This window comes from Spea bombifrons, chromosome 3 (assembly GCF_027358695.1).
Source record: "Spea bombifrons isolate aSpeBom1 chromosome 3, aSpeBom1.2.pri, whole genome shotgun sequence".
NCBI lineage: Eukaryota > Metazoa > Chordata > Amphibia > Anura > Pelobatidae > Spea > Spea bombifrons.
Window position 1 is genome coordinate 103,316,867 of NC_071089.1, and position 27,188 is coordinate 103,344,054.

The following is a 27,188-nucleotide window of genomic DNA, read 5'->3' on the forward strand; positions in this document are numbered from 1 at the left end:
GATCCCCTACCCCCTAGTGTGCACTGGAACCAGTTTAGGGAGATCCTGTGATAGGTCGTGGTGCACAATGCGCTGGGTGAGGAGTAACGAGAGAATCTGTAAAGTGGCAGAACCACCACTCTTTCTACTACTAATGCCGCTAGCTATACAACCCAGCACCCTGCTTCTCTTGCTTGGCTCACACTCCGCCATTGCCATTTAGTTTGGGTCTGTTATTGCTTATTTATCTCATGAAACATATATCACCCCCCCCCCATTCTGTTCTGCCCTCCACAGACCCTACACTCTTGAAACACTTGAGCCCAGTGTCACATAAACCATAATTATTGCTTTAGCACAATTTAATGTATTAAAAATACTTGGTTTTGTTCTAACAATGTAATAATAGAGAATCACTCATTCCAGGGCATATATAGTGCAGCTGCTGCAGCGAGGTAGATAAACATGCGGTATTTCCACCAAAACCACCCTCGGGTTAACTGAAGACCGAGTTGTCGTAAAGCCGTGTAAGGAACCTTACAGAGATTCGGTGTTTGAGTATAACGATCTATCGAAGATCCGCTCTAAAGCAGGACATGTCTAATTGCTTGCGTGTTTTGGAAGACCAGGGAGATTCCCGAGCTTGAGAAGGATGTCTAAGAAAAACACAAGAGCTACATGATGATTGTCGGGGTGTGAAGGGCAAACTTGTCTGGTTCAGTTTTATAACGCTAACCATATTGAGATGACCTTCACAAGTAAAGGTAACCTAGTAGAATAAAATATGTTGAAAAGTTTCAATCTCTGCTTTTGTGTTGTATGGCAGACATTCACTGAAAAATTGAGTAGGGCAAGCTTTTACTTGATTAAAGAATTCTTTTTTGGGAATGGTTTGCACCTTTAACAGTACTAGGAATGTTTCTAATGTGTTTACTTATGAAAGTGTTACATTTCACACAGTAGCTGAATTGGCAACTTAAACCTCCAAAACAAAGAATGTTTTGTTTGAAAACCAGCTTTAATGCGTATGTATGTGCATTTTTAAATTCTATGGTTTTACATAGATATAACAATCATCTGTTCCTTAGAAGCTCTAAAAATTAGGTAAATAGAACCTCAGATGAACACCAACACGTGACATATTACACCGTGTAACTCTCTATTCATCAAAAATAAATCCAAAATGGAGAAGCCATGTGTGAAAAACTAAGTACACCCTTACTGAGTCCATAGGAATTAAGATGCTAAGAAGCAGACAGGTGCTGCTAATGAAATGCCCTAGATTAATCGATCATCAGCAAGTGTGACCAAAGTTTTAGCAGTTTGCTGGTTTGGAGCATTCAGGTGTGTTAATGCGGCCTGCGTCACCTTGAGGTGTGGCCCGCGTGAGATCGGCAGCCAGGGCAACCAGGATCACAAGTGCCCTGCTGCTTACCTGTGGGAGGGTCTTTTGTACTGCACAGAGGAAGCGGAACTCAGCAGAGTTCACGTGACATCACATGACTCTGCTCCAGTTTCCTGCTTCCTCTGTGCAGTACAAGAGAACGCAGAGGGAGGCCGTGCCCCCTGCTGAAGTCTGTGAGCGGCATCCAGAGAGCTGCAGTGCAGGTAAGGGGGTGGGGGAGGGTGTTTGAATGAGTATGCATGATTGAGGGAATGAATCTATGAATGAATGAGTGTGTGTGATAGCATGGATGTGTAAGTGCTGGAACCTAGGCATGATGGGACTGTGACAGCCAGTACATGCTGAAACCTGGCTAGCTGCCCCCCTTGTGCAGACCCCATACTGCTGGAAGCATCAATACACATCACTTACAGCCACCCTGCACCAGCATGTACTGGCTGACTTGGCATGATAGGAGTGTGATTGCTAATAGCAATCACAGTCCCATCATGCCTAGCTTCCAGCATTTACTGGTTGCCTGGGTATAAAAGGAGTGTGATTGCTGTTAGCAATCACACTCCTATCATGCCAAGTTATATTGTTGAATTTTTTTGTCCAATTGTGGTGTGTTACTTACTTTTAATAAAAGTGTGGTTAACACACCAAAATTGGACAAAAAATACAATAACAATATTAATTTATATATGATTGTTGACAGCAATCACACTCCTATCATGCCCAGGCAACCAGTACATGCTGGAATCTGGGTATGCCTGTGATTGCTGTTAACAATCATATATATATATCATAAACATTGTTGTTATATTTTTTGTACAATTTTGGTGTGCAACTTACTTTTATTAAAAGTGTGGGATTTTTTATTATTTTTAAAGGTGGGGGGTCGTTTTCGGCTAAGTGAACCCTGAATTTTCATTTAGGTGCATCCCTAGGATAAATAGAACTATTTCATTTTTACTTATCCAGAATCCTGAATTTGTAGTCACAAAACTTTCTAGGCCCAGAAATCAGTGAGAGGAAGAGTAAAGGTTTTGTGTCATTTACTTTATTTTAATCTGCATATCTTATTAAAGGCCATATTTTCTCACAGTGAAAAATGAGTGCGGCCCGCACACGTATACAATTCTGATGAAGTGGCCCACTGCAGAAAAAACTTGGACACCCCTGCTATAGTCTGTCAATACTTGGGGCGCTCTAGCCACACAAAATAAAAAACAGGAACTTCTCTTATAATTCCAAGTGATGTGGGGAGTAGGTGCATTCAGCATATATAAAAGAAAAGAGCAAATAGAAACATAATATTGCATGATATGTATAAAAAAAACTTCCAAGTGTCAACTCACTACTTACGGAGATGTCCGCTGATAAACAGGTGTCAGAATAGTTTAGGAATTGATCTCTCAGGGTAAGGAAGGAGATAAGGCCGGCCAGGCATGCGCAGTAGGACACTGGGCAGATATTCACATCCAGCCACTTGGTACAGGACTGAATTTCTACAATATTTTAAAAAAAATTTAAAAGTGCAAACAAAATATCCCCCAGACGAAGGAAGGAGACAGGAGCAGCGGTTGTCAGGCATGTGGCCTGGGCAGGCACCGGCAGATGACAGGCACATGCAGCCCCTTGGTGCTGGACTGAATTTTACCAATATTTAAAAGAAAATTGTTATTCAGCAAGAGGTGTCTGCTCCCAAGTTTGATTTAGAATGCTCACAGCTAAGGAAATCATTCATAGTCATTTTATGAGTAGAGGGTGCGAGGAGACAAAGTCCTCTTCCATGGATAGGAAGCCAGAAGAAGTCACGCGTCCCGTTCATGCCTCGTACCCAGTGCCAGCTCCCGTGCAGTGCTGTGAGTAAAGTGTAAAAGGTGTGTGAAAAGTACGTTGTGTTTACATGAGAAAGCTCTGTTGACGTCTACTAGAGACTGTAGGTCCTCCTGTTGTGTGAATCTTGAAATCCACCAGCTTGATTTGTCTCCTCGATCACACATTATTCTTCCGTGATGGTATTTGGAGTAAAATCATGTGTTCCGTGTGCTGGGGAAGAGAAATTATATTGTTTCAACAATACTTTTAAACTACACAGGATGCGACGGCTGCCAAGACCAGCACCAACAGAAGAAAGGAAGCCGATGGCAGAGAACTATCTGTCCCCCGTACCTAATAAAGTGGAAAATCTATTCAGACCTTTTTCTCTGGCCATTCACTGAAAACAAGGCCTTATACTTCAATGGAGCTCCATACAGCGTGTACTCCGTGAAGAGTGGCTTTTGTTCTCAAGTGTCTGGTGCTCTCTTTGTCATTTTGCACATTCACTTGTGTTTATGGAGCAAGTGCCCAAAGATAACTGCTTACTTTACCAACCAAAATAATGCATAATGTCCAGCCTTGTTTTTTCATCCTTAGGTTTATATTTTGACATGTCCCTCAGTATGGCGGAGCAAGCAATGCAAACACCCCCGGGGATAGATCGGCTTGTTCCCATTACTTTGCTTCTGCCGGTTGGAACATATAGGAGTTTATAGGCTAAAGCGGGAATGGGCAGAAGAGCTTGCAGGAAAGTTTCAGTTTCAGCTCTCTGGCTTCCCTTGGCATTCTAAAGAGCCGCTCCCAGTGAGCTTCTGCTGCAGCTTTCTTAGATGGCCCTTTATAAAGCATATTTAAGATCGCTGACTGGACTATGCATTATACAGGGTTAGTTACACCTCCTTTTCTTTCTTTTACTCTAAATCTTCCGCACAATAACATATATATATATATAGAACGGTATATATATATATATTATATATATACAGGCTTGGCTGTAACATCACCTTCCTGGACTTTCACCTGACAGCAGCCTGATGGCATTTCAAGTGTATTAAAGCAGAGCCAACGTTCCTGTCTCCTATCCTGTGATTAATGCATTTTTCATTTCACCAACCACTTCAACTCCATTAGTCTAAGAAAGCACCAGTAATGGAAACGCATCAGGCGTTTGGCATTATGTAGGTTGGCTGTATTCCGTAGGTTTATATTAGTAGATTTTTTGGAGTAAGAGGTGTAGATAAATAAAAAAACACTATTAATCTGTTTGTTCTTATCATCAGCAAATATAGATTGCAATTTTCTACTTCATCCCCGATTCAGTTTGCCTACGAAGTAAACGTTACAAAGCCCTCCACAACACAGAGGACCGGCAGGAAAATAAAATACTGCGTCAGTAAGTAATGAAAAAACATCACGTACCGTGTCCTTATCTTTGTGTCTGCTGTGGCACATAATTCAGAGCGGCATTAGTTTTAGACACACATATTGGCAAGATTGTGCATTCCCGAAAACATTAAAAAAATCAGAAATAACAAACAGCGGCAATACATTCTGTGCTGGACTAGCTGGAACATTTACACGATCATCGCAAGTGCCGGGTTTCACCCATGTCTCATGACCTTTTTCTTTTGGGGTATCAGAGACCACAGGTTGTAGTCATTTCCAGTTATATTCAAAGCTGATTTGTGCTTTGGGTCTATGTGAGTTACAAAAGAGAACATTTACTCCTAATACCGAAGACCTTTAACTGTTGGAGGATTATGGGAATTGTAGTTCACAGAAGTTGGCGTGACAGGGGTGATCCGTACGGTTGAGTACTCAGCATTGTACAAAGACGTTTTTGTTACTAGAGATAGAAGAACATGAATACTTACATAAAGCTTTTGATGGGTGTCTCGTTCTCCGGTGTGATTTATATGCAGTAAACCTGGTGTCTGTTACCGCTGTAAGTCGTCTTTCCTAGCCGGACTACGGACTCTATGGGTGGTACGAGCCGTTGTGAACCCCGAAAACGCTGTACGTGAAGCCAGAATGCTGTTGCAAATAAAGACGGCATCCTGCATCACATGACAATCGGTGTTGTGCATTTAGATTCGTACGAATAGCAAATTTTGTTAAATTTGGCAATTTGTCCGAAGTCACAAAAACGAGGCCAGACCCCCACAAACTGTAGAAAAACAAAGCAAAAAGCTCAGAATTTTCGTCTGAAATATGTGGGCCCACATTCACTCACACACTCTCACTGGTTCACTCTTTCACACATCTTATATCTTTTTCCCTTTTCATCTCTCTTCTATCTTGTCGGCATCTGCACGGACATAACCTGGTGGGAACTGTCTTCAAAAAGGCACGCTTCCAGTGACATCTTCTCCCTGATTCTCTAATAAGGAGAGAGGACGTCACCGAAAGAGTTGTTATTTTGGCGAAAGAACTTGCCAGATTATGTCTGCAGAGATGCAGATGAAGATAGAAAGGAAAAGAGAAGGGAGAAGATACGAAATAGGAGATGAAGTAGATCCGTAAGTGGTCGGCAGGGAAACATTTAGAGAGAATGAGATATTGTCGGAATTGGTTTTGCCCCATCTGCACATGTCTACTACATATACATTATACACACATATATATATATTTTTACAAATATCACCCTTATAACCATAGGAGAATAACAAAGGAATATTAAACTATAGTGGGAGTCTCCTTTAACTGTTCTCGTGCGATGCCCTTGAAGCCAATGGGAAGTGTATACTTCAGCAAATACAATGGCAATCGGGCAGTAAGGAGGATGGAGGAAATTCTCCTTTGTCTGGTCAGCTATACTTTCTTTCCTGTTCTTTCAGCAGTTCTGTTAATAAACCTTCTGTGACAACAGTCAAAGCCATATAATATTAACCCTTAACTCACGGCAGAGGCCAAGTAACCCATTTACTGATTTAATGATTTTTTTATTTGTAAACATAATGTTGTGAAAAAAGCACCACAAATAAAGATGATTAACATCCACAGGGAAGGTGGACATGCGTGGTTTAATGGGAGGTTTTCTTAATAAACCATACCAAAATTGTATTTATTTATTCTCAATTTGATATCATCTTTTTGGTGTCAGAAGCAGTGGCTTATAGACCCTCGGAAATGAGCGGGGGTGTGAGATTTACACTGTCAAGAAGGTACCCCCCGGAGATTAAGGAGAGATCATTTATACGGCACGCTATGAGACCTCACATTCATTTGGTTGGAGCATTAGTTGGTAACATGAGGGTATGGCCTATGGGGGGTCTTGAATATGGAGATGAGGGTGAAAGTTGCATTTAAACCTGTGGTAGATGATGTATGTATGTATATATGTATGTATGTATGTACGTATATACGTATGTATTACTCCTGCAGCGGGCAGAGCCGTGTAGAATGTTAATAAAGATATACTGATGCCGAAACCAAAAGCGTCTTCCAAAACACTAAAGTCTTTTTTACATTTCATACTCTGCTTTATTTCAAACCGTTGAACTAACTGGTTTCTGGTGGGCAGTTTGCATATTCTCATCTGCGTTCTACATTTTGGTCCCTTCACAAGCCATTGAGTTGTGTGAAATCAGCAGAAAGAACTTGTGGCCCCAGACTCATCAGAAGGAGACCGATACCCTATTTAACTACAATCTCAAATGCTGTAAAATCTCCAGATTTCTCAAGAGAAAGTCACACTACTTTTTCCTTTTGTTTAGTTGGTGGTAGAACTGTGTATAGCCGGTAAATGGGGTACCTGGTTTCCCGAGCAGGTAGGTGAAGCAGTGACATGAAGCTTTCCTGGTTCGCTCCATGGGCACAGGCTGATTTATCTTCTTTCTTCATAGCTTTGTCGCCTCTCCCAACCAGTTTTTGGACCATAACATGTCAGACGCCCAATGCGGAAGTCGTATGTTGCCAACAATAAGGCTATGCTTTGTGAACTTTTAGCAATATGTGGCTTCTGTGCAGGACATCAGAGTCCATTTGCAACATCAATATTCATAAGATTAGGTTGCGCGCATGTTTTGATCTCTGGAAGGACTCCAGGCCATGAGGGCAAGCTTGGAGAGTGCCAGAGGATCAAGGGTAGGAGAGTATTTGTGTTGAACATAAAAGTGAAATAAAATATTTAAAGCGTTTGAATTATGTATTAATTATACAGGAAGCAATTCATAAATAAAGACTCCTAGACATATGAAAACAAAAAAAAAGTGTTTACTGGGATAAACATTTAGTATGTTACATTATCTTTGTTTATGAAAAAATAACAAGCATTTACAGCATTTAACCCATCTACTGCTGTAACGCCTATATTCCACAATCAGTAGCGTACCTAGCGGGGGGCGGGGGGGGCGGTCCGCACCGGGTGCCGCTCATCAGGGGGGTGCCAACTTGCCGGCACCCGGCACCCCTCCAGAGACGGACAGTAATGTCCGCCGCTGGAGGAGCAGGCTCGCAAGAGAGCGGTATCGGAGGTCTTTAACAGACCTCCGGCTCCCTTGAGTGATTTTAAGCCGGTTCCCCTGAACCGGCTTAAAATCACTCAAGGGAGCCGGAGGTCTGTTAAAGACCTCCGATACTGCTCCCTTGCCATCCGCACGGCAACTGCTGCTGTGCAGAGGGCACTGTGGGCGCGGCTTCAGTGCCGCCGGGATCTGACAACAAACCCCGGCGGCACTGAAGCCGCGCCCACAGTGCCCTCTGACCCGGAAGAAGACAGAAGAAGAGGAGCGAAGAGGAAGACTGCTGTAAGAAGAAAAGAGGTAGAAAAGAAGGTAGGAAATCATTCATTAAGACTGAGTGACAGTGAGAGTGGATTGGTATGTGTGGAATCTGTGGATTGATATGTGTGGATTGGTATATGTGTGGATTGGTATATGTGTGGATTAGTATGTGTGGATTAGTATGTGTGGATTGGTATGTGTGGATTGGTATGTGTGGATTGGTATGTGTGGATTGGTATGTGTGGAACCTGTGGATTGGTATGTGTGGATTGGTATGTGTGGAACCTGTGGATTGGTATGTGTGGATTGGTATGTGTGGATTGGTATGTGTGGAATCTGTGGATTGGTATGTGTGGATTGGTATGTGTGGAATCTGTGGATTGGTATGTGTGGTATGTGTGGAATCTGTGGAGTGGTATGTGTGGAATCTGTGGATTGGTAAGTGTGGATTGGTAAATGTGTGAGAGTGATGGGTGTTATGCTGTACCATTTCCAATGTCTTTTTCATTATAATTATGCTCTAAAGTACATCATAACTCCCATCACTCTATACTGTTCCGTACAGTGGCAGAGCTGGGAGACAGAGGCCTTGCACCCCCACCGCAGGGTGCTGGTCAGGTTCTATGTGGGCAATGTGGACGCTGGCTTTGGGGTGTGCAATCTGTGATCTATGCCTGTAATTTAGGGTGTTTTATCTATAACTTTAATACTGAGTTTTTATGTGAATTCCAATTGATCAATACCTGCAAAGCTGGCTTTGTGTGTTAATGTGTTGGTCTGTATCTGCTATGCTATGTTTCTATACATTATTTATGTTTACCAGCAAATACAGGATTTGTATGTCTTATTCAGTTGATCAATACCTGGGGTGCTGTTTCCATGTGTTGTTTATTTGATCTATACCTTCAGTGCTGAGTGATTTCCAGTTGATCTATACCTGCAATGCTGGGTTTGTGTGTTCTGTTGATTTATACCTGCAATGCTATGTTTCCATACATTATTTATGTATACCTGTAAATACAGGATATTTATGTCTTATTCAGTTACACGTGCTGTTTCCATGTGTTGTTTATTTGATCTACACCTGAACTACAGGGAGTAATTAAAAGAGAGTTGTGGTTTAGTGACGTAGGGGACAAATGGACTTTGGGGATGATTACGGGGAGAGGACCTCCCAATGTCACGGTGCAGTCAGAAGAAGGGAAGGCTGTACTGACTCTCACAGTCTTCCCCTGATCTGCAGTTGAGGGCAGTACAGCATAATCCCTATCACTATACATCGATCTAGACATTTACAATAATGCAGCATAACCCCTACCACTATATACTAAGCCAGACACTGAAGTGGTAGGCCTACACCACATCAATGGCTTTATATATAGTGATATGGGTTATGCTGCATTATTGTAAATGTCAGGCTCAATGTATAGTGATATGGATTATGCTGCCCCACCGTCAATGTGTGCTCAGTATAAAGTGATAGGTGTTATCCTGTATCACCGGCAATGTGGGCCTCAGTATATAATAGCAGTTATGTTGTAGCACCGTCAGCGCGTGCCTCAGTATATAATGGAAACAGTTATGTTGTACTACTGTCAGCGCGTGTTTCAGTATATAATGATAGCAGTTGTGCTGCACAACTGTCAATGTCTGCCTCAGTGTATAATGATAGTTATGTTGTACTACTATAAGTGTCTAGCTCAGTATATAAAGATAGCGGTTATGCTGTACCACCATCAATATCTGGCTCAGTTATAGTGATAGGTGTTATGCTGTTCCACTGTAGTATCTGGCTCAGTGTATAGTGATAGGAGTTATGCTGTTTCACTGTAATGTTTGCCTCAATATATAATGAAATTACTTAAGCTGCACCACCGTCAATGTCTGTCTCAGTATAGAGTGATAGGCATTATGCTGTACCACCGTCACTGCCTGGCTCAGTATATAGTGATAGGTGTCATGCTATACCACAGTCAGTGTCTGGTTCATATGGTATATATAATCATGAGTCGACATGGCAACACCACTATATATGCAAATGCTTAAATGAAAAGAGAACAATGTTTTGGTGACTCCTGATTATAATATCAGATTTTTTTTTCGTTTATAGTGTCTTTAGCTGCTTAGCCAGTACTTAATTTGTAATGTTTGTCACTCATTTGTTAGGTCTTCTTGTTTTTTTTTGGGGGGGGGTTATTAAAGAAAGCACTATTATATGTTCAGTAAATGTTATTTAAACCTATTTAATTTATTTTTTCAGATTTCTTGTTGTTTACAGTTGACATACAGTTTACAAATTGGTGCAATAAATATTCTTGCCAACATAATTTTGTAGATGTCTTTACATTTGGGGGGGGGGTGCCACTTACAGGATCCGCCCCGGGTGCCAAATACTCTAGGTACGCCCCTGTCCACAATCATCACTCAAGCATGGAAAGGAGTTAACAGCACGTATTACACTGGCCAGACGAAACGAATGAGTGCAACAGAGATAAATATTTCAATCAAGCAGCTTTTTTTTTTTTTTTTTTTTTTTAAAGTTATTTGAAAAATAAAATACATCTTTATTACAATGACTTCTCCCGTCACACTCCAGAAGTGATTTAGACAGTTACATTTGGAACCATCAAACATTAGCAGACAGCAATGCGACATGATACAACCTAAAAAAATCACCTTGCCTTGACCCAGATTCAGCCATGTTCCAATGCTGTAGGTGTTTGACGGATGGTGCTCAACAGCCTTGGACTTTCCAGCAGGTTATAAACCACAACTTATGACCCTATATGTTGGCGTAGGGCCATGGGACTTATTCACGTGGGAGTCTGGATGCTAGGGTTGGACATGCATGATGGATAAGTCAGTGGAGTTCGCAGGAGAGCAAGGTTTGAGTTTCTTGACTCTATTATACATTATGAGCAGCCATCTTCTGCGAGCTTCTGCTGCAGGAAGAACGTGTCTGCTGGAGAGGAGAGATTTCTTCAGTCATCTCACACATTGGATTATGTATCAAGCAGGGCCAGCTCTGAAGACATTTTCTAGGCATGGCCCTTAGTAAGGATTAGTGATGTGAGGGAGTGTGCACTCTCCTTTTAGTGACGATACCCCATTGAGTTGTAACCATAACTCTCCTGCAAACTCCCACTTCATTGATTAAACATGATTGATTAAAGCTGGACAGCTGCATAAGACGGCCTGTGCACACTATAGGCTTCCTCCATCAATGACCGGGCTGTGTATTCGGCATACTGTCCCCAGCAGCTGTGCATCACAAGCCAGGGTGTGCAGTACTGTGCTTTGGGGAAAACATTTTATAAATATTGTTGATGGCCTCAGTAAGGCCTTCATATTACTAACTGAACCCCTTCAAATGTAATAGCTTATCGATCCATTAATAAATCACAGTGTCAACATTCCTTGCATCTTCTCTTTCTCATATACCCTAACAGAGATACACGGATTTAGAGGTTTAGGAATCTATTTCTGCCATGATCCAATGCCAGGCAAATGGGACATTTTTGGCCAGATTTCTACCCACACTTGTCAACCAGGCTGATGTTTATTTTAATAGGTCTGGATATTGCAAAAGGAGTTTGTTAGCTTATACCAGAGTTCTGGGACCAGAGTTAAATAGGAAGCACTCAATTTAATTGGGTAAAAGCACTCTGTAAATGTACTCTTTGGCAAAAAGCTCCCCGTGGACCAGAACGCCGCTCAGGTGTTCACTTCAAGGAAAACTGACAGGTAGAATCAGACCAAGCTTTCACGCCAACTTCACATAATCAGGTGAATTAATCTTTTTTTTGTTTTGGAACCCGAATACAATGTTTCAACGCAACAGGGGTAATATAGCGGCAGAAGAGGGGCTGAATTTTGAATTCAAGCAAATAAATCCTGGAGTGCACCTCTGCCCTGCGATGTCCACCAACTGCGAAAGTACAATGCGGCCGATACAAATGCTGTTATTTGGAAGTAACGGTGTTTGCATTCTACAACACAAGGAAATCAATACTTAAAGAGGTAATGGTTATTACTTGTTGGAATGGGGAATGAAACAATGATAACACTACAATGTATTGTTTTAATAGCTGTGCCAAGTACTAGAATGTTTAGCTTCTTCTCTTCAATGTACTTTATCAACCGCTGAGCGTCTGTTTGGTTACGTAGTAACATCAGGACAGGAGGGAGAAGGAATTTAGATATTAAATGTACAACATCTACAAATCTGGCAGCTCTCATCGGTGGGGTAAAACGAAAAAGGCTAATCCTTCTATGATACAGTGATCCAGATGAAAGGGAAAATGTATATTATCACTAGGTTAAAGAAATAGGTTCTGTCCTCCACCCATTGAGTCCAAATGTCTCAAGATATCTCCACCCCTGTTTCTCCTATAAACCAGGCATACAAAGGAAAAATGCATGATTTATATAGCTCTACCAATGCAATGCTTCGCCCAGAAACACGCATATTGCTTGTTCACTTTCCCAACATCCATGCTCCTTCAGCATTCTCCCCTTGCAGAATCCAGCTAACCCCCGTGCAAACATCACACCAGGCTGCACAAGAGACTAAAACGAGGAGACTGTAAAGGAGAAAAGGAGCTCCGCAGAGGGTTTCACATAGAACCATTCCTCTGGGCACAAGGAAAATTAAAGGGACCATCCTACACTACCCAACTTTACCTACACTATGCTTTGTACTAACCCAACAAATCAGGGCTGGGCAATGCAATTACATACAAAATACTTTATTACTATGAAGGTGTATAAATACTAAGACAATTACAGGAAAGATTCTCTGAGAAATAATAATAATAAAAAATCTATATGGCCCATTTCACTTATCACCGAGCACGTGTTGCTTCGAAATCCTGACCAATCACTGGTCCTCGGAGCTAAACATTTGATAAGCGTTGGGGAAATAAATCTAGAGGCTTTATTATAATACAATCCAAACAAAAGAAAACAAAAAAGTACTGCTACAGATATACAAAATTCTGATCTGATAAAAAAAAAAAAAAAATCCCAAAAACCAAATTGGAGCCTGTAATACAATGCAGAAGTAAAACCTAAAGTTTTAACTTTTTACAGATCACTTATTACATTTACTGTACAGAATCAAAATATCGACCAGTAAAACAGATCGACTCGATTTAGGGGGCCTTGTGCATTAATGGAAGGGCTTTACGAGAGGAACGTCTCACAGCATTAGAATTATCGCCATACAGAATTCTAATGCAGGGTTTGCCATACAATATTCTATACAGTACAGATTATGAGGACAGAACCCCCCCTCATTAATATGGGGCCTGTTTACCAAAGGGAAGCTGAACTTGATAGGGCAGGACCAAGAAGAATTAATTTCTCATGAATGTATACTCGAAGGACATTTGTGATACCATTTAGAAGACCAGTGCACATCCGGAAGCATGTAGTGTCACATAAGCTTTTTGAAGACCTCAAATGTCTTACGTACACTTTATGAATGTTGGTCCACATGGTACCACATGCGTCTTGAGACTTCACATATCTGGGCCCAATACAGCCAATATCCATTTTTGTCATCAGTATACAGTTCAGGTTAGTTGGATGCAACGGCGATACCCACCTAGCTAGGTAGCCCAAACATGGGATTTTGTAATTACACCATCATGTGTGCCTACGTTGGAGAACATATCAATTTACAAATAAAAATGAGGCTTTTAGCCAGGCAGGAACAGCTATTACGAAGTACACCTGTTTTCTGAAGATGTAAGCCTCCAATATTTTTATTTTATGTTTTTCAGTCTATTGCCTACTCAGGAGCCCACAATTCTAGCTACTCCGACAATCGCACTGTTCATGTTGGTACTAACATTTAGTGGACTGACCATAACATTTTATAATGTAATATTAATGCATCACATCAACAGTAAGAAAAAATTAAACAACGGTTTGTGCAGGTTAGTTGAAGACTGACTTCACTGTACATTGACAGCCAAGCTGAGCTGGCCCTGTATCATGCATAGGGCAACACTTAAGGGAACTCACAAAACCCCACTGATTCAACTAGGCAATGTCCAGGGCAAACCTGACACTTATTGCAAGAGCTCAGTGAAGCTGACAGCATTCTCAAAGGCAATGTGAAACAGACCTGTCATTGTCCAATATACACAATTTTCCTCACACCATGTTGGCACTGAAAGAGTTAATCCTTTTGATCCCTTTAAAGCAGCCATTTAAAGCCCTATTATGGAAATTCAAACTTACTATGATTTTAACGTTTCCGCGGGAGAAGTGGGCAACCCCTTTATCTAAGCCGTGCTGCTCAAAGTTGCAGTAAGACGCGCAAACTGCCAAAGCAGGCGAGAGCAATTCCCCAGCAGTGATGGAGTTAAAGCAGCAGTTTGTCTGTGAGATAAAAAATACCTTGCAGAGCTAATGTTTGACTCTCTAGGATCCGACTGCTAAACTCTGACATATATATATATTTATATATATAAACATAATTACTGCGACAAGATGCCAGCATGTAGATCACAGTCTGTTTCTTCCACAGCCTTCTTCATACAAAAAAAAATAAAAAAATAATAATAATAATATTGTCAGAGGATACAGATGTGCGCTCCCTCCTACGACAGTCTCCAGGTTGGAAGACCGAGCTTTGTATTTGTACCCCTGTGTTCTCTCTCTACTCCAGGGACGATGAATCGTCTTCGTCATCCTCTTCATCGTCAAAAGAACAAGGGGTCTCTCCTCTGGACTCTGTGTAGTGAGATGTTCCTGAACTGGAGTGGTGACTGCTGGTGGTGAGAGATACTTCTGTGTCAAAAAATAACCCTGGAGTCACACTGTGGAGAGCAGATAAAGAGGGAGGTAATAAAGTGGTGAGAAAGAAGACAACACTGTGGACATAAAACAGACATGCATTATCCATGCATTATCCATCCAGCTGCAAACTGTACCTAGGCTGGGAGAAAGTGGTGGTGCCGGCTGTGTTCACTGCAGAGACCGTCTGTGATGTACTGAAATTCAGCCCTTGATCTGTCCATGATGAGGATCCTGTTGCCATGTCTAATACAAAATAGAAGAAAATATATAAATAAATCAAATTATATATAATACAATACCTGTACACACTGTATAAACATATAGCCCCAAACTAACATTCTATTATAGAGTTTATGGACAACTAGATAGCAGATCTATGGAAGCACACCCTATTTGATGCATGTGTCATCCACCCACTCCATGGAAGCCTTGAGATCCCTGCTTAGTCGCGCGAGACTTGTGTGTTGGCCGGTGATGCCTCCAACAAGTAGATCTGGCTGTTGAAGCGGTGGCACACAACAGAGTGCTTCCAGGGCTTCATTACAGATACGTTTTCCCCAATAACGGTAAGTTGCAATTCTTTTACAGTAAAAGTTGGAATGAGAGGGGACGTACATATCAATGTTAAAAAATAGGACACATCCATTGTGATAGCAATTCCATCTCCTGACCGGACCTTCCTGGCCAAACTCATGCTGTGTCATCGCCTTCATTGACCTTTATGTCGTATCTCACAAGTTCTTATCTTGTACCACCATATCCAGCCTCTTGACGTGTTCTCACAAATGTTCATGACTCCTGCTGATGTTTCTCACACCCTGTTACACCCCTGTGTACTTTTATCTCTGTCCCGTTGCTGGAGGCTGCATGAGCATGCTAGACATATGTCACAGTTGAGTTGTGTCTGCCCTTACAATTCACAAGAAAAAGCTAATACTACAGTTGGAATAAGGTGCAGAACTACCAATGAATAAATCTGGCAGAAAGAGTAATACTCCTCCAGATGTGTGGGATTTGAGGCTGTGTTTATTTGTAGCTTCACAATCTTTATATATGTCCTGGGAGTTTCCTGCTAACCTCATGTTCTCATAGTAACTTGCTGTGAGAAGATTGCAGTGGCCTTCATATCTCTCAAAAGTCTCAATAAAGGAACATAGCTGCAGAAAAAACCCTTTTACTACTTGCTATAGCATGTAACGACGCATGTCATCTTCTTTCTTTGTTTATATGTAGAAGTTCAGTAAAGATAAATAACATACGGACAAGACAGAGCGGCAGGCTGTGCAGTTGACTCCTTACTGTTCTGCACTGCAGACACAGGATATACGGCTCCTGAGAGCATCTTCACTTTTGGGGCGAGACACGCCTGAGATGATTTTTTTTTTTTTTTTTTATACACCTGATGTGGCAGGAGGGATCGTCTCATTTTCGATATACCAAAACCTTCCCTCTCAGCAGTTACCTGGTCACCGTGCTTTATGGCCCGTGATATGGTATGGTTTGAAAAAGCAAAGCATGTAACTACCTGTTCCTGAAGCCTCCATAAACCTTTAGAAAAGAATTCTTATGAAACCAGAGTAAGACATATAGTTGGGCCACTTTAGAGATTTCTCCTGCTTCCTCTTGGTCATCTCTGGTACATTCGAACATGGGAGACAACATCCTAAATTCTTCTCTGCTCTTCCCATCACCTCTTACTGCTTACCACGGTCCATTAAGTTGTGCTTTTTGTTTTTAGTGGAACAAAATGAAAAATAATATGCTATTCTCTAAGGATTCCTTGATGTGATGATGGCTGCTTGCTCTTGCCGTCGACTGAGCCATTAAACGCTCTTTACTATTCTGAACAGAATTCTGGGAGGTTTTACATACAGAAAGGAGAGATACAATAAATGAGTTCCCTTTATTTCTCCAACAGAGCTCATAACCAGGTAAGGATTAAAAATACATAGAGTGCATTCAATATTCAACCAATGATTTCTGGGATAAAATACGATGCAACGCTAAAACGTAGACCCTATCATCTGTAAAGTACATTGCTTAATATTGTAAAGAATCTAAGGAACCAATTTGTGCAGGAATAACCTCGACCGTAGCCTCTAAGCGCACCATCCGGTAAACATGAATAGGATTCCCCTCTAAGTGATTTACAAGAAAGTGCTTTGAGTGAGCAGAAATGTCCCGGCGGGGGGATGAATAGCCAGCTCTGTGTTTAATATGCACAATGAGTTTGCAGCCGGCTCTCTCCCATTCCAGAGACAATATACCGGGCTGCAGAATTCCCCCACCTCACAGGGGCTACATGATCTGCATCGCTATTCCCAAATCCTGTCCCCATTTCCATGTTAACTCTTTCAGAATCTGGCACCCACAGTGCGATCAAATTGCCTATTTCTAAAATTACGAATAAGATAGGCATGTATATGAACCGTATGAAGCTTAGACAAAGTATATAAGGACTGTGAACATAATGTTGCAGGATAAATCTCTGGGTTTGACCTGGAGTCTCCGGATCAAGCACTGCTTTTCCGGGTCTCTCTGGATGGAGGCAGGGGAGTGGAGTTTTAATCCTTGCCCACTGCCTGCCCAATTCCCCTCTAACCAGGGCTGCCATAAGGGGGGGGGGGGGGTAGAGTCAGTACATTCAGGGGCACCTAACTAGCTAAAAAACATTGTATATGTTCCTGCCGTTGGTGAAAGAGATTTCCCTACAGCACATAGATTGTAAGCTCATTTGAGCAGGGCCCTCCTCACCTGTTTCTGTATGCCATCTTGTTATGTTATATACTAATTGTTATGCCCTGTCTACCCTTTGTACAGCGCTGCGGAATCTGATGGCGCTATATAACACAACAATACAGATCGATGAAGACAGAGGAGTGCTTTCTTTAAAACCTCCACCTTTTCTAACTTTTTAAAAAATCGTTTACCCGTCAACAAAAAGCTAAAAAAAAATATTTGTTCCGAGTTTATTTTTGCAAGTTATAGGGCAATAAGTGCAAGTAACGTATTGCTGTTTGAATATAGATACTTTTCACATTTTGTTTTCCAAAATGAGTGATTGTGACATTGTAACAGTGATATCTGTCATAAATCTATGAATCACTCCCGACATGTACACACTTTTAAAAAGTAGACAACCCAGGGTATTCGACTTGGGGCATTTTGGGACACTTTTAACGCAGCCATTTTGCCATCAATCTTTGCCTTACTTTGCCAAAGAGGTCAAATTTTGGGTGATTTTTTTTTCACACAGATTGCAATTCATGTATACATTTACCGAGAATTTAAAAGGTTAATAATAAACAAAACCAATAATGTAGCTTTGTGTTCTCCCGAGTACAGTGATACCCCCCATGCATTGGGTTGTCGGGTTGTTTGGGGGCTATTTTAACACGTTCTATGCACTAATTCTAAAACCAGCCTTTCTTATGAGTTTGTGGCGGTAATTGAATTACACACACACAAAAAAATCACTGCCTTGACATTTCCGCAACAAGGGCTGTGTGAAGGAAGCGATCATTGCTCCCTTCTTAAACGCTCTTTCCAGCAGCATCGCCATGTTTGAAAGACATTCGGCGATTCAAGTGAATTACTGCTCCAGGGCCCAGATCTCCTGAACCTGGACTTGCTTGTTATCTATGGTCGGAGGGGGCGCCAAAGGAAATACTACACCCAGCCGCCATTAACCCTAAGCTTGCTCTTGCTCTCATAAGGTGCGCTTATGGGAGGATCAACCAGTAGTACTTAATAGCAACATTTGATAGAAACAGTAGGCCTATTCATCTAGTTCTGCCAAATGAACCCTAGGCTTAAAGAGCGGCATACAAGGTAAATACTGAAGCGGGATATCTTATATTGCTGCACAGATCACTGGCTCCCCGTACCTATGTTAGAAGCACACATAATAGGCAACATTTTATTTACCCATCACGTATCCTTCCAAGGCTCTCGGTACAAACGATTTGGCAAGTTTCAGGTTCTCCGGTGAACACACTCCTGATTCAAGTCCAAATGACATCCCCATTCTCTTGAGGACCTCAATGTCATCATGTATTTCAAACGTGTTGTCAAAATTAAATAAGTATTCAAATCTGAAAAAAACACACCACACCGTGTCAGAATACAGCTTGCACGTTTGTATAGAGATAGCGACGTAAGAGCTACTATCCAAACCGAAGTGCATTATTTATATTAAAAAGTTAATGCCGATATGCGCAGTATAGAGCTGAATGACTGAACACCTAGGTTGTGGCTACTTTAACGTGGAAAAGTACATATGAGCGACTTCTCTGTCTACCTGCCACTGGCTGTGTGGTCTTGCGAAGTTTGCATTTTGAAGGGCCAGCAGAACGCTTCTTGCACGAGACGCTCGCTGTATTGACCCTTCATATCAAGTGAAACGGCAAACCAAAATGGCAACTTTCTTATACAGTTCAACTTAAGTTAGTCTCTAAACCGTGCTTTGAAGTTCAGTTAAGGTGAAAGATCCTGGCGAATGAACTATATGTTGTGAACTACAAACCCATCAGAGATTCTACAAGCAGAAAAGCGAGCTGGCCCTGCATGATGCGTAGTCAACATGATGCACGGTCTCTCACCGGTTCCTCTGGGTTCTTTGAATGAACCTCAAGTTATGATATTTAGACACAAACCCTGCGGTTTTCAAAGCACTCACTTGTCACTAGAAATGCTGCAGTCTATGACGGTCTTCTTGCTGGTGTTCACGATAATGAAGGGAAGTTTGATGGTGGAGTTTGCAGCGGGCGGACTGCGGCTCTGCTGCTCATTCTGTCGGTTCCTTTGAACAAGGTGCTTAAAGGCAATTTGCTTTAAAAGAAAGAGAACATAACATTCCATTAACACGTTGCGTACACGCTTCAAGTCAGCCAATGACCTTAGTAGACTAAATGCTGGGATACGACACTTATTTTTACTTTATTTACAACCGCAACAACAACAACAAAAACACAGCTGCCTTAAATTTCAATTAATTTACAGCATAAAAATTAAATGATGTGCATTACATTCATAATTGTCATTCCCATGGGAAATCATTTTAACAGATTTATGCAATGACGTTATTGTATTGTCGAGTGTTTTATTGTTCATTGTAAATATAACTCCGACCCACTTAGTGTATTCGAGGCAATTTTTATTCAATGGCGGCCACGTGAAAACGAGAAAGATTTATATCCGACAGAAAACAACAAAGTCGCCATTGTCCAACACCCCATTCTTGCTCCCCTTAGGACTCAAAGTTATTGTTTAGAGCGGGGCTCTGTGACTGCGGGTTCACATGACCCACGTCTCAGCGAACAAAATATGCGGACAAGTCAAAGGGGGCATTTTGAATGAGGGTTGTTACCAGGACAGAGACATACATGAGGCATATTTACAAAGAAAACCAATTCGAAGACATAAAACCCATGTAATGTGTACGTGTCCGTAAGTACACCGTGTAGAGAAAACGCATTGGAGTTTTCCAATTGTTTTTGTCTCTGCAGTTTTGTGTATAGGACATTCACAAATATAAAACACACATATATATATATATATACACACACACTTGAAAGCAGATCTATAAGCAAAAGACCCCTTTTAGAAATATATATTTATGTGGTCTAGGTATAGGCTATTCAAATGCAGACCAGGGGCCAGATAAGACCAAAAAACAGCACACACCAAAGCAGCCAGAAAGTAACAAAGGGGTTAAATTATACAATTTAATATAATCCAAGCCACCACTCCAAGAAAATCAAGACGGTTTATGGCACATTCTTAAAAGTGTTTCATGGCAGCGGTTTAGTGCCGAGTAGCCAAAAGGTAGCTAGTTAGCTCTTGGTGAAATACAATTCAAGTTAGACCGGTCAGCTAGGAGCCGAGAGCTCTTTGCTCGCTTCCCATGATTTAAAGGAACCTTTGGTTCTCATTTGAACATAAATGAAAACATTACCTGTAGGAGCAATTCCTGTAACTGTGCCCTCTTCTGTTTAATGCGTTCTATTCTCCTCTGTTTCTCTGTCTGAAGTAAGACAAAGACAACATCCATGCATTATGCCAATTGTCCCCTTTTATAGAAACATATAATTTGACAGCACAATCTCAGCCATCGAGGGATATACTTTGCAACAACATTTCTGCTTGTCCCCCCAGCCTGGAGGGTTATTCTTGCATTCAATATGCTTGAAAACACACAGTGCACCCTCAACTCAGTCGGCTGTATCTTTTATGTTGATGTGACCCATGTACTTACAGATTGTATTTTATGTATGCTCCAAAAATGTAAAAAAATTAAAAAAAAATAAAAAAAATTTGACAGCACATACGAATCCATCTAGTCCGATGATTTTTCCTGCTGTAAAGACTCAAACCACAGTCCTTGGCCTTGTCCCATGGCATGTTTAAACTCCCTCACTGTATCAACCTCCTCCACTCAATAAAAAAAGTTAAAGAAAATTATGCCGTTAAATTTCCACCACTCCAGTTATATAAAGTGAGAGCTGTACCTACTCATGCCCTACTCTGAGCTCTACACTCACGCCACAGAGCTTCCAGAATGCATCCACGGAAGGCAACGGAAGGCAGGCCGCACATCAGCCCACAGCACGAATACAGCCGGAAAATACACCTGAAACCAAAGCCATTCTCGGCCCAGGTTTCCAATAATCAAGGTGGGGAGCAGTAAACACTACCGTACCTCTAAATTTTCACATTCCTGAACAGAGTTGGATGGTAAACCAATCCACTTAATTTCTTTCTTTTCCTTCGAGATAATATTCATGGCCATAAGTACATTCAGAGCATCATAAACTCTTCGTCTGATGTTCTTTTGGTCGTAGGCCTGAGAAGTAAAAATAAACCAAATACATAAATACATAGTAAATACAATGTTACCCACTCTAGTTTCATCCTTGACCTCGTCTTAGACACAGTTATGCATATACATTAAAGCATGTATGTCTACAGTGGACAAGCGAGCCAGATGCTCTTGGTGGATGATGGTAAGGCATCATCTCAATTGGTTTCAGGTGTGGGTATCTACCTAGATCTCCTTCCCTGCCCATTGTTCCAAACATTTTAGTTACACTACTATCTTATTATTCTAAAATCTATTCCTATATATTTAACGAGGAAGTTTCGAAAAGTAAATATCAATAAAGTATCTTTCCAGTGGGATAAGGCAATAATACTCAAATCTAGCTTCATAAGTTATCCTTACAACCTTTACCATTTTGTGCTGGCCTTGCTTTCTGTCATTTCCCAGGTAAAGGGTTCTTTAAAATGAACTATTTAACCCAAGGCTCCCTGTGTCTTACAAAGAAATCCAAAGGCTAGAGCTTCCACTTATAACATGAGGGAACCTCGCGTTCCCAACAACACTCAGAATACTACGCATATAGATTGATAGAATGCTGCGGGATATGATAGCACTTTATAAATCAATAAGTAATCTCTTCTCAATCTTTAGTACTTGTCTATTTATAATACGTTGTGGTCACTCTGAAATGAAAGTGACCATCATACATGGGGTGGGGGTGGAGGTGGTTGGGGTTTGAGAAATCAGCAGGCATTCATCAGTTGAGGTCACTAGAGAGGTTGATGTGACCAAACAAAACAGACCAGGACAATGTCCCTGTTCATAACTGGTGAGAGGGGCAGACATGGGTAGAAAGAAAGAGGGTTACTTGAAATAAATAACTGTCCATAAGAATTACTCCTGAACAACAACAGGTAGACATCACCAGCTTTGCTCAGTTACATCTTTCATGATCCTCAACCACCTAGAGTACCACTTAATATTTTAGTAAACACGCCATTAATACAATAAAGCAAAACAGCGCTGACTTGAGATTTGCACTTACAGAGTCTGTGGCTAGGTGCCCAGCAGAGGCGGTAAACTCTGCCACCAGCTCATCCGCCACTTCATTATATGACGTGGTTCCTTTCGTCTGAACCTTCTCACAGACCTTCATGGAGAAATGCCTTAGGCCCTTTCCACTTTTTTCCCCTCTTTTGCTCCTTTTGCTGTGGGTTGATAAAAATGCACGTTGGTAAGATGATAATACAGGCTCACACATGATTGAAAAAGAGATTGAAACCTAAAAAAAACCATCTTCCCCCTAAGCTTTTCTACGTTCTTAAAACTTTTTACTGAGTGCCAGTGTGCTCAGCAAAGCATTTCTTTGTATATCCCTGCCAACTCCACTGGCACCTTCAAGATTTCCACCATATATGCTGCCAACTAATATACAATTTTTACCCTTTGTTTTTAAAAATAGTAACCTGTTTTGTGCAGAAATGACTAGGATATGTTGAAAATGATTGTATAACAATTCGATATACCAACGATAATTGGGGAATTATATAAAAGGGGAATGGAAATATTCAGATACAAACATAATTTCATATGCACTGCTGTTATCCATAAGACTGACTCAATGTAAAATGTAACCACTACCTTAAGAAGACATTTTCTTTATCATTTTGTACATAAAGGCAGGTAGTAAGGAGTTAACTACGAGAGAGTTGCTGGAAAAGTACTGCCTGTAGAATTCTGGGAGCCACAATGTGTCTGCATATATTCATTCTCACTATACATGTCTGCGGATTCGGTATCCAAAGGCCACAGATGTGCCCCGGATGACATAAACTTTCCTTGACAAGTGGTTGCCAGAGTGGCCAGTGGGTCATAGGAAGCATCCAGAGAAATTAGTTCCAGATTCCTTGTTAGGAATAGCAGAAGGAAGTACTGCCAGGATTTTACATATCCTAACCATCCAAAATGTACCGCTCTCAGAAAAGAATTAGCAATCCTGCCAAGTCTATTTAATAATCTAATTTGCATAAATCATCTAATCGCGCGGAGCATAAAGCAACACTTAATAAGAATATTTTATTTTGCAAAGGTCTTTGGGAACTGAAATCGTATTCCACCGGCAAGTATGGCTCTGTCCTAAGTGTCTCGGTAGTCACCATATTTCTCTGATCTTTCCAGCATTCTCAATTTCGGACTTTACTTTCTCTTAAACGCAAATCTTCTTTTTGCTGTGTTTATTTCTATATTTCCATTGTTCATTTCCCAGGTTTTTTTTCTGCACTCCAAAACTTATTTCCAGTGGTTTGTAGGGGTCAATGACCATTGACGTATATCCCAACAGATAGGATCTTTATTATGCAGAAAATAGGAAAATAAACAAATTCCAAATATGTATAAATTAGCTATTCCTGTAAGTGAAAGGTATTATCTACTTACCTCTCCGAGAAGTCAGATTCTATGAATTCCCGGGCACGCTTCCGGTCCCTTTGGAAAAATTAATAATGAAAAATATGACCTTCATTTCAGCTGGTATATAGACGTGAGCGAGAAATACAACAGATAAAAAATACAGGGAGGCTGGTGAGAGACATAACACGGACGGGAGATGGAACAAAACAACTCAGAGGTGCTGAAGATAGAGAATATAGCCTTTTTATTGAAACGCAAGACATGGTGATATGAAGAAAAAAAAAATCTCAAAAACCATTTTTGATGCATCATGAGGAGCCAACTCTGGCAATTTTCTCCCACAAAAGACTGAAGAATGCAGTTAGTCTGCTTAATGTATAGGATCTGTATTGTTAATGTGGTAAGGATATTTTTTCACAATTTAGTCTATGAACTTCAGTGGAAGAGGCACCAGATACAGGGAAGAAAATACAGGCAGAACCTTATGCAGAGAACAATTAAGCAAGAGATCAAAAGGTTTCTAATTACCCAGGAATCCAGTTGGTAGCTTCTGTGATGTGGCTCTGAGTAACCATGGTTGTGTTGGCCACGGCGAACGGACTCCCTATGAGAAGATCTCCTCCCGCGCTCAACCTCTGAGGAGTGCTTATAATCTTTAAAAAATATATAAACATTATCAAGAAACACTCCAACAATACGACACAACACAACACAGAATCATGTATCGGTTTAGATATACTACCAAACTTAAGGTTAAGTCGAAAAGGCCAGTATTTAAGATTTACATGAGAGATACCAAATACAGGACACATTGAGCTCCAACACAGAGCTATGACTGTAGCTCGCAAAATACTTCAGAAAATAGTAAGAATGTTACCACAATTGTTAAGGAAAAGGAAAGGTTGGCAACTCATGGTATGGTCCCAAGAAATCTATAAGACATGACACGTTGCAATACATTAAGGACTGTACAAAAAAGCCCAGAGAGGCACATAAAGGACCAAGATTGGTGGTAACTGTCCATTTAGGTGCAACTTAACGCCATAGGTTTTGGTGCAAACATATACACAAATAACCACTCAGCAATCTTACTCATTACTTATTCATGATATGGGTGTGTGCTGTATATACAGTGACCTCCACTATTATTGGCACACTTGGTAAATATGGGCAAAGGCAGCTGTAAAAATTGTCTTAACTGTTTAACCCTTTGATTTTTTCTTCAGAAAATACACAAAAATACTCTGCTCGCATAGATATCCAACGATTGTAAACGCAACACAAGTTTATATATATATATAAAAAAAAAGTTAAATATCTGTGTCCCACAATTATTGGCACCCATATGAATTCATATGAGAAAAACTACAGTTGAAGTATATTCCCAGTGATATTTCAAATTTTTTTGGATGACTAGGAACAGGAAATGGTTCAACCATGACTTCCTGTTTCCCGGGGTATAAATATTAGGTAACACATAAGCCAAATTACCTTGGTCATTCATCACAATGGGTAAAGACCAAGGACTAGAGCTGTGATATGCGGCAAAAGGTTGTTGAGCTTCACAAAATGGGAAGTGGCTTATAAGAAAATAGCAAAAGCATTGAAAATGCTCATTTCCACGATCTGTCAAGTAGAAATGTTCTGAATTAACCTGGAAAAGGATGCGTGTCTATATTGTCTCAATGTCTGTGGTTGGATCTTCCAGTAGGACGATGACTTGAACCCCATAGAAAACCTGTGGGGTGAACTTAAGTGTAGAGTCAACCAGCGTCAGCCTCAAAATGTAAAGGATCTGGAGCGATTCTGTATGCAGGAATGGCCTCAGATTCACTTTCTAACCTCTTCATTATAAGAGAAGACTCAGAGCCGATATATTGACTAAAGAAGGTAGTATTGGGTGCCAATATTTCACGTTTTTTTTGGGGGGGTAAACCTGTATTGTGTTATCGATGTGATATCGATCAGCGCAGATTATTTTTGTGTATTAGTTAGTTAAACAATAAAGTTAATTTTTCTCAACATTCTTTGCTCATATTTACCAATAGTGCCATTATTGTATATATGAGCTTCTTGTATGTGATGATGAATCTCTCACACATGTTTTGACAGCTTGCTCCCTCCTTAAGGAAACACCAAAAAAAACACAAATATTTTAGCTTTGTTCAAATGTACCGAGGCTTATTTTTTTTCCTTTTCTGCCACTCTCACTAAATAAATCCACTTCTTTTAAAGCAATGCATTTAACTTGTGTTCCATGGTACACAAACAAGATGTTAATGCTTCCTACTTCCTTCCTGACGGGAGACTCTCTGATCTCAGTTGGGTGTGTGCCGATTTTTGCTTTACTGGATGTACTTATTGTAATCATTTCAGCAGCACCCCAAAATTTATAGTGATGGAAAAAAATATTAGATCCCCTGAAGATTTTGTACTTTGCCCACTGACAGGTTGGTAAGTTTATTTCAACAGTGAGAGACAGCATAACAAAAAAATCCAGAATAATGCATTTCAAATAATTTATTTGCTCAATTTTGGTCTCATCTGACAACACTTTCACCCAGTTCTCCTCTGAATCATTCAGATGTTCATTGGCGATGTTCAGACGGGCCTGTACATGTGCTTTCTTGAGCAGGGGGACCTTGTGGGCGCTGCAGGATTTCAGTCTTTCACAACCAATTGTTTTCTTGGTGACTAGGGTCCCAGCTGCCTTGAGATCATTGACAAGATCCTCCCGTGTAGTTCTGGGCTGATTCCTCACCATTCTCATGATCGTTGCATGGAGCCCCAGACCGAGGGAGATTGACAGTTATTTTGTGTTTCTTCCATTTGTGGATAATCACAGCAACTGTTGTCACCGTCTCATCAAGCTGCTTGGCGATGGTCTTGTATCCCATTCCAGCCTTGTGTAGTTTTACAATCTTGTCCCTGACATCCTTGGACAGCTCTTTGGTCTTGACCATGGTGAAGAGTTTGGAATCTGATTGATTGCTTCTGTGGACAGGTATCTTTTATACAGTTAACATGCTGAGATTAGGAGCACTCCCTTTAAGAGAGTGCTCCTAATCTCAGCTCGTTACCTGTACAAAAGACATATTGAGGTTCTGATAAGACTTCGGGATTAATCACCTCTCCTACCACCCAGGTGCTTCATTAAAAAGGTATCTAGAGAGGGTCAGTGGGTTTGTAATATAGTATCAGCGACACAGTAAGCAAAACACCCACTGCCTATATA

The 27,188-nt window shown here is 40.9% G+C and overlaps 1 protein-coding gene across 3 annotated transcripts in view; it reads right to left on the minus strand.

Moving 5' to 3' along the window:
• Positions 1-3,292: 3,292 nt before the first annotated feature.
• TFDP2 (transcription factor Dp-2) overlaps positions 3,293-27,188 on the minus strand; it is a 40,314-nt gene continuing 16,418 nt past the window's right edge. The window contains exons 3-12 of one of the 3 annotated variants that reach the window (XM_053460568.1): positions 24,482-24,606; positions 23,981-24,028; positions 22,590-22,752; positions 21,425-21,568; positions 20,681-20,749; positions 19,403-19,554; positions 18,652-18,818; positions 14,859-14,967; positions 14,570-14,744; positions 3,293-3,418 (exon numbers count right to left, since the gene is read on the minus strand). In XM_053460568.1, coding sequence (XP_053316543.1) covers positions 14,585-14,744; positions 14,859-14,967; positions 18,652-18,818; positions 19,403-19,554; positions 20,681-20,749; positions 21,425-21,568; positions 22,590-22,752; positions 23,981-24,028; positions 24,482-24,606 — 1,137 coding nt within the window. In that variant the 3' untranslated portion in view covers positions 3,293-3,418; positions 14,570-14,584. Of the gene's footprint in view, positions 3,419-14,263; positions 14,745-14,858; positions 14,968-18,651; positions 18,819-19,402; positions 19,555-20,680; positions 20,750-21,424; positions 21,569-22,589; positions 22,753-23,980; positions 24,029-24,481; positions 24,607-27,188 lie in introns of those variants that run through there. The other 2 variants (XM_053460567.1, XM_053460566.1) reach the window with 2 other exon arrangements.